Genomic DNA, 14,026 nt, shown 5'->3' with positions numbered 1-14,026 from the left:
TTTGCTCCAAGCCACTCACAGGATGATGGTGCTGCGTGGTGAGCGGAGGCCTAGGAAGCTGGGAAGAACAGGTGGCTGGGCGGGGGTGTTCTGAACGTGTTGGATTTGAGACACCTATTAGGACTCCCCTCGATGTCAGGCAGATAGATCTATGAGTTGGGAGCTCAGGGGCGAAGTCTGGGCTGAGATATAAATTTAGAAGTCATCAGCAGACAGATGATATTTAAAGCCTGCAAGAGTTCATCCCCCTCCCCACTCCCATAACTTAATCATCATTCACAGGACCATACATTTTCAAAAGACTGGAGACGAGAGAGCCCGTTATCCCCACGTCAACCTTTGTGAATAGGCCGCCTTGATCTTGCCCATGAAAACATAATCATCGGGCTTTCAAACTCACAGTCAGGAAAGTTCAAGCAAGGATGTGAAGTCACAGAATTTATTATTCAGAATATCCCTTGGTCGTGGTTCCTTCCATCCACCTGGAGACAGAGGTTTTCTATAAGCTTCCCATTTTCATTCCTTCACCTGGGTCCTTCTTGTTTTCTCCTGAAGACTTGGCTGTGGCAGCCCTTCCTCTGGAGGTGTTAAAGGCCTAAGCAGGAGGCGGGCAAAGAGAGAGACTGTCCCGGATTGCCACAGCAGGTCCTGACAGGAAAGGCTGAGACTGGGTGGGGCATGGGGATATGCAGCTGTTTTATCCCTGACCTCTTTGATCACTTCTCAGCCAAAAGTGGTGGCTCACGCCTGTAATCCCAGCATTTTGGTAGGCCAAGGTGGGTGGATCACTTGAGCCCAGGAGTTCGAGACCAGCCTGGCCAACGCAGTGAAGCCCTGTCTCTACTAGAAATACAAAAATTAGCCAGGCATGGTGGTGCGAGCCTGTAATCCCAGCTACTCAGGAGGCTGAGGCAGCAGAATTGCTCGAACCTGGGAGACGAAGTTGCAGTGAGCCGAGATCACGCCACTGCACTCCAGCCTGGGCAACAGCGTGAGACTTAGTCTCAAAAAAAACAAAAAAAAAGGAAAGAAAAGAAAAAAGAAATGATCACTTTTTGTGTTCACGGTAGTGTGTCTTAATCTATCTCCAGCTTCTGGTCATGTTGGGAAGTGGTTCCAGGAGAGGTTGAGGTTGCCCGGGAAACCCACTCTTTCTCACACCCCTGGCTACCACAGCTGCTGGAGGCCGAATCCAGAGGAGGAAAACCAAGGAGAGGGAATTCTTTTGGTCAAGGCAGTTCCCAAGTGTGCACCCAAGTGGTGCACATGGCTGGCCGTGCAGGGAGCGATATGCGGAGAGCAAAATGCTTCTCCCTGCAGCGGTGTGGGGAGACTGGGGGGCCTGGAGGTCAGCTGGAGCAGGTAGGGCCCAGTCAACCCCTCCTACTTCCTTCCACTCCCCCAGGCCCGAGCCTCGCTGGGCGGTGTTTTGGAAATAATTCCAAGTGCTTCGGCAATATCCCGCACACTCTCCTCCCCTTCCCCCGGGAGCGGCTGTCCGTGCGGGGAAGGTACTTGCTCCCAATCCAGCTAAATTGTTATTGACTTGTGTTCTCTGCGTTCCGCAAACATTTCACTCAGCCGTCGCCAGCAAGGCCAGGAATCCCTGCTAGGGCTAACGGGGAAGCCAGCTGTGCCGGGCCATTTCTCGTGCTCTTCCTCATCGATCACGGAATTAAACTGACAGAAGGAGAATTTCAGAGCGACTTGGGAGGGGCAGGGGCTGGGCCGGGATTGGCCGAGGGTTTGGGCGCTTGGGGACCAGAGTGCTAGAAACAGGGACAGGAGGAGGGTGGGTTTCCCTCCAGGGTTGTAGCTGGTGGTAGGGAGCGGCCAGTTTTATTTCTGAACTGTAGGCTGGCCCAGCCCGGAGAAACCCAAGGAAAACACACAGACAAGATTTTTATTACTGCTTCATGACCACAAGTGAAACTAGTGGGGTTTAGTAGACAGAGAGGAGAGAGAGAAAAGAGCAGAGACCACAATCGCAAGTTGTCGGATGAAATTAGATCTCTATTTTGCCTACCGGATACAAAAACAATGGTTTTGAATGAATCATCACTATTTTTGTATTGGAAGATTTAACCTGAAAATCAAGATTCTGACCTCTTTTGAAAAATCAGATTTGACCAGCCTGGTTCCACATTCCTACAGGGCACCAGGCCCAAGGAATGGCTGCGCATTTATACGAAGGCTGGGCTTCCCCTTGCCCACAATGCATAGTCCTCCCTGTAATCTCCCCCTACCCCCTGGACTGTTTGATGTCATCATATTCCTATCTGGACCCTCGAGCCTTTGCATTTACACAGCCTGGTGCAGACACCACTACACCTTGGCCCCATGAGTTGTTACCAGCTGCTCCCTTTCAGCCTGTGCCCTCCAACCCAGGGCCTATGCCAAAAGAAAAGAGATCAGCAGCTGATGTGGACCAAATCCTAAGACTTGGGAGATTCCTCCAGACCCAAGGCAGAGAAGTAGGGGACACCTTCCCACCTTTCCTGGTTCTTTTTCCCTTTTCCCGGTGTCACCTTCACCGGGACACTCCCCTTGCTTCCCAGCCCGCACAGGTCTCCCAGCATCTGTAACTAATAAACATGTAGGACCAAGTCTAGAAGCTCCCAGGCATAGCCCACGCCTACAGCCCTAGCTCAGGATAAATCCACGGGAATCCGGGCTGCAGCGCCTTCGCCGGCCCCTGTGTATGGGGTTGTGCGTGGCCAGTTGTGGAATTCTGCACACACACAAGACACCCAGAGCGCAGAGCAAAGTTACTCCACCCACCAGCCCAGTCTCCAGCCGCTCAGGGAGCCCAAGTCCTCAGCACCAAGATTAATAACAGCGGTCATCATAGCAGTCATAATATCCCATGCGCACCCCAGGCCATTTGCATCGGAACCTCTGGAGGTAGGATCCAGGCATCAGTGGTTTCCTAGCTGATTCTATCAGACAGCTGGATTGAGAACCAATGGCCTTTGAAAAGAAAATTGCTGCTACACGGCCCAGTTCTGTTCATGCCTTTCCTGTTGAGACCCCCCTGCCTAGGGAGGCTGGGCTATTGTCCCCAGCCGGCAGGGCAGGCTTTGCTGTGCTGTGCCAGCAAGGCTAGAGCCAGCCCCGTCTGAGCTCAAGGTCCTGCTTGGAGAATGTGGCCACTTGACTCTTCAAAGCCCTAGTGTGGCTGCTTCCTCATCTGAAAAGTGGGACAATGATGTTACCCAGCTGGTGGAATTTCTGTAGGAAAGTCCAGAGCCAGCAGGCCTCTGAGGAATGGTCCCCGCGACTCGCCCCTCAGCCTTATCTTGGGCAGCTGGATTTCCCCTTTGCTGGGCACTGCATGTCCTCTGGGGTGGCCTCACAGGACCCTTTGATCGTTAGCTTTCATGTTTGCCTGGCACCTCAACATGCCAGGCCCTGGGCTAAGTGCTCTCATACTTTATCTCATCAGATCCCCTGTGGTGGGTGCTACTACTGTGTCCTGTCTACAGAAGAGTAACTTTGGTGACTCAGAGCAGGCTGGTGTTGGGGTCCGTGCCGGGGGTGGTGGAGAATGAAAGAACACACAAAAGACAAAGACACACAGAGAACATGGCAGCCGCGCTCAGAGCCTCCGCCTCACTTTATTTATACTCCATAAACCCCACGTCAGCAGAAAGAATGCAATGCAAAACAAACTTTCTTTTCCCAGATGTAACCTTCTACTCAGTTCTTTGTTTCTATGCTCTTCTTTATCTGCCCACCTTCTTGGCGCCTACTGGAGTTCATTAAAAGTTCAATTGGAGATACTGTCCTTGAGCCCTATCTATTCGCAGCATACTGTTTTCAAAGGCCCCTGCAGGCTGGGACCACCAAGTGGCAGCACTCAGGTCCCATCTCGTCTGCCCTGAGCCCTAGTGTGGCCCCGTGGCTGGTGGTTTAGTTTATCCTGTGGAGTTTTTTCACTGCCGTATCCCTAGCATCATTCCTGGCACATAGAATGTGTTCGGTCATGCTTGCTAAGAGTGACTGAAGGCAGGAACCCTTAGGCTTCCCATGAGGTAAGCAGAACAGGCACCATCCCCATTTAACAGGTGGGAACACTGAGTGACATAAGGAGCTTAGCAGCTCCTGGGAGTCCCGCAGTGGCAGAGGCCAGTCTGCAGCCCAGGGTCCTGCCCACCCGCTCTGTGCAAGGACTCTCTCAGATCACACCTAGTTCTTAGAAGGACTCGCTGTGTTTTAAAAAGCCACAACTGGCTAGACGTGGTGGCTTACGCCTATAATCCCAGCGCTTTAGGAGGCCAAGGCGGGTGGATCGCTTGAGCTCATGAGTTCAAGACCAGCCTGGCCAGCATGGTGAAATCTCGATTCTACTAAAAATACAAAAATTAGCTGGGCGTGGTGGTGCACACCTGTAATCCCAGCTACTCGGGAGGCTGAGCGCAAGAATCACTCGAACCCGGAAAGCAGAGGTTGCAGTGAGCCGAGATCACACCACTGCACTCACCTGGGCAACAGAGTGAGATTCTGTCTATTTGAAAAAAAAAAAAAAAAAAAAAGGCACAACCCTAAAACAGCCTCCTGTATCAATAAAGGGCCATTGGCTTGGTCTTAGGGGCCAGGCCAATCTCCTGAAGAGTACTTTTTATTCTGTGCATATCTAATGTGTGCCTGCTGTACACAGAGCCCTGAGATGCAGACCCATCTGGGTATGAGAGCTCTGCCCATGGGGGCTGCAAGATCTGAAGCCAAGGAGGATGGGTAGAGACCCAGGCACAGGCACCAGCAGCTGAGGGTGGGGATCTGGCTCGGCCAGCCTTCCAGAGCAGGCAGCCTCCCAAGCCAGGCCAGCCCCCTGCGGTACCCATACCGTGACATCCTCATACTCCCCAAGGGTGGGAGCTACAGGTGGCTGGTGTCCCCCAGCAGCCCGGGACTGCACACCAGTGAGTCTGAAGATTGTGGTGCCTCATTCTGGCCTCCACCTGCCCCATCCTCCCTCCCCTTGCCCTCCTGTGCCCCCGGCCCATGCCCTTCACCCCGGCCTCTTGGAGTCAGTTCTGTCTCCGACTTAGCGGAGTTTGTCAAAGCCTTGCTTATCCTCTGTCTCGGGAAGTAGCAACTTGGGAGCCTCCAGGAACAGGTGGAAAAGCTCCCGTAAGTGAGGCCTCCGGTCTCCAGGGGCAGCTAGTACACAGCCTTGTCAGTTACCTGTAGGCAGGGAGGGGACAGGTCTGCTACGCTCACAGGTTAGCCATTCCAGGTTCAAGAGAAACTAGAGGTACAGATTGTCATGTAGCATCTCCCTGTTTTTGAACATTAGTCACTGATTTCTTTATTCATGGCAAATCATGTCAGCAAATCCAGATGCTCTAATGTGGGCCCACAGTGGGAGGCCCTGCTGCATCCCATTGGTCACTTTTTTTCTTTTTTTTTTTTTTTGAGACAAGAGTCCAGAGCTGCTATTGCCATCCTCATGTTATAGAGGAGGGGAGTGGCCCACCCTCATGCTCTCAGTAACAGATTCTATCAATAGCAGTAAGAATGACCAACCTGTATTGACATTCTTGCCGTGTGCTCGGCACTATTGTGAAGGCCTTACATACATATATTCATTCTTTTAATACCCTTACATACCCTAGGCGTGTGAATTTCATCACCATTCAGTGACTGCAGAAACTGAGAGGAGCCCAGAGAGGTGAAGCAACTTACCCAAGGTTGCCCAGCCAGGAGCAGCAGGGTTTCATCCTGGCAGCTCACCCGCCCAGCAACCCGCATCTAGCACCCTCCATCCTGCACCTCAGGCCTCTCCACTCAGAATCCAGCCCTGGGCTTCCTGGCCCAGCGCTTTTCCCCTCCCCAAGCTGTTCATGCCTGCCTCTTCCCAGGGTTCCTTTCAGAACTCCCTTCTCCTCTTATCAGCCACGCTCTTCTCCCACGGCTTGCCTTTCCTCAACGTCTGCTTCTGGAACAAAACCCCAAGAAGCGCTTTCTCTTGTCCTCCCGACACACCCCCGCCCCCCGCCTGTGCCTTTCTCCCTGCCTGCGCCTTTCTCCCTGCCTGCCTGGGCCTCCCATGCAGGGCCGACAGCGCCAGCCAGGGAAGGGAGAGACACAGGCTGGCATTCTGTCAAGGAATTAATTGAAAAATAAAATCATTAGGTGGGAACTCCAGAAATGCAAAAATGGTAGTCGGAGGTTGGGGGGGAGGGGGGCAGGACTGGGGGGTTGTCGGGGGACGGCTGAGCTTTTTGTCAAGTTAATTTCTCGGGTATTGATGTTTGGTGACATTCACTTGTTGTTTATCTTCGGGTGCAGCTGTAATACTGAAAGAAAATGCACAGCTTGTTTCGTTTATTTATTTTACACCTTTCTCCGGTTCTGCATTATGTTTGTTTGGTGAAAACCCACTGAGGCTTTTGATGTCAGGGAAGTGGGATTTCAGCAGCTGTTCCCTGCAAACAGGGTGCTCCTCAAGGAAGCAGGGCCGGCAGGAGGTGCAGGGTGTCATTTGGTGGGAACTCAGGGCCTGACACGTCCTCCAGGGGGGCAGTTGGGGGCCCAGCCTGAACCCTGGCAGATATGCCTGGCCCAGGAGCACAGTAATGGCTCCTGAGTAGTGGGCCCCTGGGCATCCCAGGCCCCACCCGTGAACCTGATCATCTTTATAGCTGCCTGCTGAGATGTCCCCTATTTCTGTCCCCACTGTATAGTCAGGAAGCCAAGGCCCAGAGAGCCGAAATGACTGTCCCACGGTCACTTGGCTGGTCAGTGGCTGAGCTAGAACCTCAGATCATGTGACTCCCATAGCCATGGAATTGCCTGTCACCATTGTGCCTTCCACGTCCCTTGCCCCACAGTGAGTCAGCAGATGCCCCTGTTTCCAGTGTGCAAACCGAGAAGGCAGGGCTCACACTTCCGCTGGCCTTGATGAACCAAATCATCTCATTCCTTTACCTGCCAACTGTGTACTGCTCATGTATCATAAGCCAGCCTCCGTGTAAGAGCCCCCGCCCTGTGAGCTCTCACTGCCCCAGTGGCCAGGAGAGACACGAAATCAACACCTTTCCTATCCATAATAGTAACACAGGTATTGGTCTCTGCACCATCGACTGAGCCCTAACCAGGAGCCAGGCATTGCCCTTTTTACTCATTTCAGCCCCACCACAACCCCTAGTATTCCCATTTTACAGGTTAGAAATTGAGGCACAACTATCTGGTTCTTTCTCCATCTCCCCCTGCCAGACCAGAAAGCCTTAGGTGGGGCCAAACCAGGCTTGTTCCCCACCATGCCTGACCCAGAGCAGGTGCTGCAGGTGTCTCTGTCGTGTGAGGGAATGAGAGCATGAATGAAGGCTCTGAACAACTGTTCTTGGCCTCATCTCTGCTGCCGTTTGTCCTTCAGCAACCTACACTCCTTGACCCTCAAGTTTCCCTATCATTCACTCCCTCAGTCTCTCAGCACACTTTTATTGATCATCTACTATGTGCCAGGCACAGTTCTGGGCATTGAGAATGGAACAGTGGATAAAACAGACAGAAACCCCTGCCCTCCTAGGGCTGACGTTCCAGCCAGGAAGACAGATAGTAAAGTGGAAATATGATACACAGTGAGACTGGGAGACATGCTGTGGGGGAAGTGGACAGGAAAGGGATTAGGAAGTGTACGTCAGGGCACTCTGGAGGACTTGGGATTTTCAATAAGGAGGGAAGCTTCACTGAAAAGGTAAGGCCCCTGAGTGGCTCCGTGGAGGAAGAGCATTGCAGACCAAGGGAACAGCAGGTGCAAGGCCCTGAGGTGGGAGTGCTGGAGCCAGGAGCCAGGAAGGGGCCCGAGTGCCTGAGCAGAGTGGGAGGGAAGCAGAGAGGGGGTGCAGCCTGCTCAGTGGCCCTGGCAGCCAACGTAACAGCTTTAGCTTTTCCCCAGGTGAGATGGTGCCCCTGGAGGCTTGAGCAAAGGAGCGGCATGCCGTGATGCAGGATTTAACAAGCTCCCTCTGGCTGCCATTCAAGACCGGACTTCTAGGAGGGAGGGCAGAGGAAGCCAGAGGCAATGGTGGTGCGGCCCAGGGGTGCAGGAGCACGGGGAAGAAGCGCCCCAAGTCCGGGTATATCTTAAAGGTTGAGCCGACACAATGGATGGGGCGAGAACTCGCCCCTCGCCTGTCCCTCCAAGTTGTCAGGATGTGGGAAAGAAGAAAAAATCCCATGCCGCCACTGCTGGCCATCCCTTAGACCCCAGGCCAGGCCTGTCCCAGGAAGGCAGGGACCCCCGCCCCAAGAGTGAGCTGCCACCCCAACCCATGTTAGCAGATGGGAGGGGCGCCAGCGATTGCCTGCAGGCCCTGTTTTGTTACGTTTCTATTTTCCAGCTCCTATTACCTGCCCACAAATTCAATTTCCAGAGGCCATTGTACACCTCCAGGACTGGCGATTATAAGGAAACCAAGAGTGTCTAGGAGGGCGTGAGGAAGGAGAGGAAGCCGGCATCTGAACCCCAGGCCACCAGTCCCCACCACCCCAGCCCACCCTGTCCCCCTCTCCCTTTTCATGATTAGCAATGATGGGTACAGCTGCCAGACCTTGAGGCTCCCAGGTGGCAGGCAGGTGGGCGCCTCCTGCACCTTCCGCACCCTCGCCATGGGGCAGGCTCTGCCGTCTCTCTCACCCTTGCTCTGTCTGCTCATTCCCTTTTCTGGGATATTTCACAAGCACTCGCTGGGTGCCAGGCAGCGTACTAAGGCTAGGGACACAGCAATGAGTGAGACAACATCCCACACAAAGAAAGGCCTGCGGCAGTGTGGATAATAAAAAGTGCCAGGGGGTGGGGTGGCATTGGAGCTCAGGGGTAGAGGGAGATCTGGGTGCTGCCAGTGCAAAGGTCTTGAGCAGGGGGAGGTGGGCCAGCTCCAGTGACGCCTCCAGAGAAGCTTGGGGCTTTCTTAGGGAGTGGTACATCTGACACACATGGTTTAGAGGGATCCCTTGGTGGGAGGGGGATCTCTAGTGAGGGGCTGAGAGGTACTTGGATTGGGATACAGCCATGGAGATGAAGAGAAATGAGGTCAATGTTTGAATTGATTTGGGAGGGATGAGATTGAAGAAACAGTTTCAGAGGTAAAATCACTCGCCCAGGAACACACAAAGGGAAACCAAGTCTTCATCTCCTGGCCAAGCACTGTGCTGGCCCTGGGGAGGTCTCGGTAGAAAAGGCTAGGCGGAGAGATAGAGGTAAAGGGCCTCAGCGTGATTTATTCGGGGAGGTGTTTGAGCCATGGAAAGGGAGGAAATTTGGACAGCCTCTTTACACTGCCTCTGTACAAATCAAGCCTTATCTGCGAGCGAGGCTGCCCATTGACTAGTGGTTAGACTAGCAGAGGGACTGGCAGAGGAAGCCAGCCTGGATCCCAGCCTCACTTTTTTCCTGGAGGGCCAAGGGACCCCACACATCCTCTCCTGCCACCATTGATCCCCTTGGAGTTCTCTGCCCAGCACCCGAGACTTCCATGAAAAGCAGAAAGACTGTGGGTTTAGGTGTGACTGGGGTTCGAATCCTGGCTCCACCGTTTCCTAGCTGGGTGACCTCAGGCCTGCCTGTCCGTGCCTCACTTCCGCCACCTGCGTACCACCTGCCTGTGGGGTTGCTGACAGAAATGGAGCAGTGGCTCATGATGGTACCTAATTAGGAGGTGCTTGTGGGACTGAGCCCACAGTGCCCCTTCCTACCTCCATGCTTTTCTTCATGACCCTGAATTCCCTCTCCTCACAGAAAACTCCTCTGCATTCTTCAAAGCCCAAGTCAAATAGTCCTCCTCTTCAAAGCCACCTCTAATTGTCATTCCTTCCATGCCTTCTCTGAAATCCTTGAGCTTTGCATCTGTTCTATTCACCCACCACTTACTGAGCACCTGCTCTATGCCAGCCATGTACTACACCATTAGCCTGGCCTCCAGGAAAACAGAAACAGCTTCTATTTGTCTCCCCAGCCGTGGCCCACTGCTTGGCTCAGCTTCTCTGAAGGGTTTCAGCTTCCTCCAAACCAAGCTCTGACCTGCTGTGAGGAAGTAGCACAGGAGACCCCCCTCCCTCTTTTTTCTCGAGGGAATCCTTTCCCCTGTGGGTGGAAGATGGGGAGGGGATGGCCAGGGAAGCAGGAGAGTTTCTGAGAGTGCGAGGGAGGCAGCCCCGTCATGGCGATGCTGAGACTAACCCTAGTGTTTCTCTCTCCTGCTCATTCCCCCTTTGATTCTCTCCCCTACTCCTTGTCTTTCTTCATTGCCCCATCCTCTCTCCCCCACCTCTGTATCTTCTCTCCCTCCACTCCCCCCCCACTTCCCTCTCTCGCATTTTCTCACTGCTTTTCTGTCTCCCTGCACCCTTGTTCTGCTCATCTCTCCCCTCTCCCTCCTTCCTCTGTCATTTCTCTCTTCCTGCCTCCCAACCCTCTCGGCTGTTCTTTTCTCCTCTCTTGCCATCTGGGCTCCCACAGAGCCCCCGAAGAAAAAGCGGTCTGTGGTGTTGGACGAGATCCTGGAGCAGCTGGAAGGCAGTGACAGCGACAGCGAGGAGCAGACCCTTCAGCTGTGAGCTGGCGCTGAGAGGGTGCGTGGCTCTGGGGCCCTGGGGACCCGGACAGCCGCTCCAGCTTCTGCACTCCCCACCATGTGGGCTGGGGCGTGGGGCGGGGAGCGGCAGGGAGCCCCGCCCTGCACTGGTCTAAGGTCGGAGGAGACAGGGGATGAGGAAGGCCTCAGGCCACTGCCCAACAGCCCAGGCATCCTGGGTTTCACCAGTGACACGTTCTAGCAGACACGGACTGCGCACCTGCTCTGTGGCAGACACGGAAGAGCGCAAGGGAGCAGGGAGTGTGGGAGTGCAAGGGAGGAGCCACGTTAGGAAGAAAGACTTGGGGATAGCTGCACAGGGAGCGAGGAGCCCTGCTCCCCCTGTCCCCACCCCAGGAGAGTGAGGGGACGAGGGCCGGCTCTCTGGCATCAGGCTGCCTGGACATGAAACCCCGTCTCCAAGCTCAAGCTGGGAGACCCTGGCCCAGTTTCCTTATCTCCTAGGGCCCAGCATTGCCCTTGCTAGCTAGTTCTTACCTCATAAGGTTTTAGAGAGAAATAAATGCAATAATGCATGAAGAGCGCCGAGCATGATGCTGAGCCCTGTTCTTACTCTCCCTCCAGGGCTGCTGAGCTAGAATTCCCACCTATGGCGTTCCAAGGGACTGTTCACAGCTTGGGACTTGGTCTCTGTCCTGCCCCATCCTCATCACTTGGGACCACGAGCCCTGGTTCAGTCACCCGGGGAAGCCTCCCAGCAGCTCATGAAGCGTCGAGCTCCAAGCCCAGATGCCAGGCTCCCCGGCTGATCCGAATGATGTCACTCATGGCGGATGCGTTCTGCTCATGGGCCCAGAGCCCTGTGAAATACATCAAGGTCCTCTCCGCTGGCCAACAGCATCCTCAGGCTTCTGTCAGGTGCCCGTGTTCACATTTTCTCCAGCCTTAGACGCAGCCTCCTGCCTGGAAGGGTCTGTGCCAGCACCAGCCAGAGGGCAAGACGGAGAGGGCAGAGCAAGAACTGCACGGCATCTGACTGCGGTCTGAATCCAGGCATTGCCATTCCCTGAGGTGTGACCTCAGACTAATGACGTCCTGTCTGAGCCTCCGTTTTTCTCTCTAGGAAATGGGGGTGATAATTGTGCCTACCTCAGATAGACAGTGCCAGAGTTAAGTGAGTCAAGCCAAGTAAAGCCCAGAGAAGATTCTCATCAGCACTTTTGTTGCGTCTTCATTTAGAATCACTGGGTGGGGCTCCAAGTGAGAGTGTGGGAATCTTCAGACTCTGTGCATAAAGCATGGTCTGTGCGTTTTGGTGGGGATGAGGTTCCGGTCTTCATCCAGTTTTCAGAGTGGCCCAGAGCCCAGGCAAGGCCACACAGAGCTGGCAGCCTGCAAGACCAAGCGTATGCCTCGTGTCTTCTAGGGCAGGCACCCCCTTAGCCATCCAAGCTCATCCCTGAGAATTCGTGGTTAACAGAAGAGACGGAATGGCTCGTTCCCCAGCCCTTTGCTTTTTTTCTTTAGAGACAGGGTGCAGTGGCATGATCATAGCTCACTGCAGCCTTAAGTGGTCCTCCCACCTTAGCCTCCCAAAGTGCTGGGATTACAGGTGTGAGCCATCACACCCAGCCACATTCTCCAGCTTTTATAGTGGGGTGGCTCATAGAGTCACATTGACCACAGCCTTCTGGATGTGGGGGCTGAATGGTGAGGTCTCTGTTAAACCACACCCAGGCCAACCCTCAGGTGACCAGGCTCCCAAGTTGCTGTGAATCATGTGGAATTATAGGGCTGGAGAACCTACCCCATGCCTTCCCACTGCTCAGATCCGTGAGCTGGATCATGTCCTGTTCAACAGCACCTGGCTCCTTCTGGCTGAACCGTCTTGTCTGTACAATTTGTACTCGTATTTCCACAACACCAGAGCCAGCGAGTATGGCCAGCTGGTCACCAAAAATCAGGTGTAGACCCACGGGCCTGGAGCAGAGGCAGGCGTCTTGGGGCACTGACTTCACTGGCCCAGAGGATGCTTCTAGAACCTCCCCCCAGAGCAGGATTCAGCATCATCCAGGGCTTGGTGTGGGATGAACAAACATGGGTTCCATAACAGTCCACCACTCTCCAGCCTCGTGAGCCTGGGCAAGTGACTTAACCTGCTGAGTCCTCAGTCTCCTCATCTTTAAAATGGGGTGATCCAAGTAGCATCTCTGTCACAAAAGCGTCCTCATGCCCAGGCAGCTGCAGGCCCCTGCCGGAGCTCACACAGTGGAATGATGGGAATCAGGGCTGTCTGACCCTTCCTGCGTCACTGCCTTCCCTGTGGCCAAAAGAAAAAGCTGGTGAGCTGGGGGAGGTTCAGGAACTGCAGGAGAATGAAAAGTGGCAAGAGGAGGAGAGCTTCCAGCCTTTCTCCAGGCCTGGCCCGGAATTGGCAGTGCAGAGTGAGGCAACCTGGAGACCATATACTGAGGCTGGCCTCTGCGCCCCTGCCCCAGGCACTCGCTGTTTGGAAGGGGCAGATCTGTAAGCACACAGGAGTAGTGGAGTCCACTCCCATAGAGATCTTGGGGTGCCCTTTCTTGCCGCGCCCTCCAGACTGCACCCTCATCTCCTCTCCTCCGGCTCAGCTGTCCTCGTGCAGCCAGTGTGGCCTGACTGATCCGTGAGCTGGATGGTTTGCCTGGTCCAGAGGAGGGGCTTCGTCTCTTCTTCCTTTGGAGGAGAGAGACTGGTGAAAGCGTCTTACGAGAAATTCCTCCGTCCAGCATGTGGGGGTTGAACTGGAAGACTCTAAGCCTTCAAGCCAAGGCAGCAAGGGACTGATAGTCACTGCTGTCACTGGGAGGGGGACACGGGAGCTTTCCGAAAGGCAGCTTTGGTTGTGTTTGCAGCAATGATGGGACGTTGGTAGACCCAGACACCCAGAAGATCTGGGAGAGAAATTCCAGAAATAACCCACCGAGAGGGCACTGAGGAAGGAGTACTGCTCCAGGGCGATGAACCTCCTGACCCAGGTCAGGACTGCTGCAGGGGGCAGGAAACTGGCTCAGCCACATCTCAGAGGGGCTGTGACCCGTCCCCTGCCGATGTGGTCACCAGAGAGCCAGGAAAGAGAACCATGACAGGCTGGACCAGAGCACATGCCTGGGAAAGGAGAGGTGACACCAAGAGGCCAGAGGGGCCAAAGGGACACAGGGAGGTGGGAGATCAGCAGGACACGTGCCTCAGAAAAGCCAGAGGCACACATCTGGACAAGGCCTGGGACCCAGTGTTCAGAGCGCGGCTCAGTTAGCTGGGAGGAACGGAGATAGGCTGTTTCCAGAGTTGGGGGCTGGCTAGACCCGCATCTACTGTCCTCATGTCCGTCTCCCACCTGCTGTGGGTCTCAGGGGCCTGGCCCCTTGAGCTGCGTCTCTGAAGCTCCCTTGTCAAGAGGCTTGTATTCAGTTTGGCCAACGATGGGCACTAGCAGGCACCCGGAA

The 14,026-nt window shown here is 54.5% G+C and overlaps 1 protein-coding gene across 2 annotated transcripts in view; it reads left to right on the top strand.

The window, feature by feature from the left end:
- The window catches only part of RBM19 (RNA binding motif protein 19), a 142,036-nt gene extending 130,281 nt beyond the window's left edge, over positions 1 to 11,755 (top strand). For both annotated transcript variants that reach the window (XM_009181773.4, XM_009181772.4), the window contains 2 exons: positions 10,466 to 10,578; positions 11,166 to 11,755. In XM_009181773.4, coding sequence (XP_009180037.3) covers positions 10,466 to 10,563 — 98 coding nt within the window. In that variant the 3' untranslated portion in view covers positions 10,564 to 10,578; positions 11,166 to 11,755. The remainder of the gene's footprint in view (positions 1 to 10,465; positions 10,579 to 11,165) is intronic.
- Positions 11,756 to 14,026: the final 2,271 nt, after the last annotated feature.

The sequence above is a fragment of the Papio anubis genome, chromosome 9, assembly GCF_008728515.1.
Source record: "Papio anubis isolate 15944 chromosome 9, Panubis1.0, whole genome shotgun sequence".
Classification (NCBI taxonomy): domain Eukaryota; kingdom Metazoa; phylum Chordata; class Mammalia; order Primates; family Cercopithecidae; genus Papio; species Papio anubis.
The sequence above is the reverse complement of the archived record's forward strand: the minus strand, read 5'-3'. Positions and strand labels throughout refer to the sequence as shown.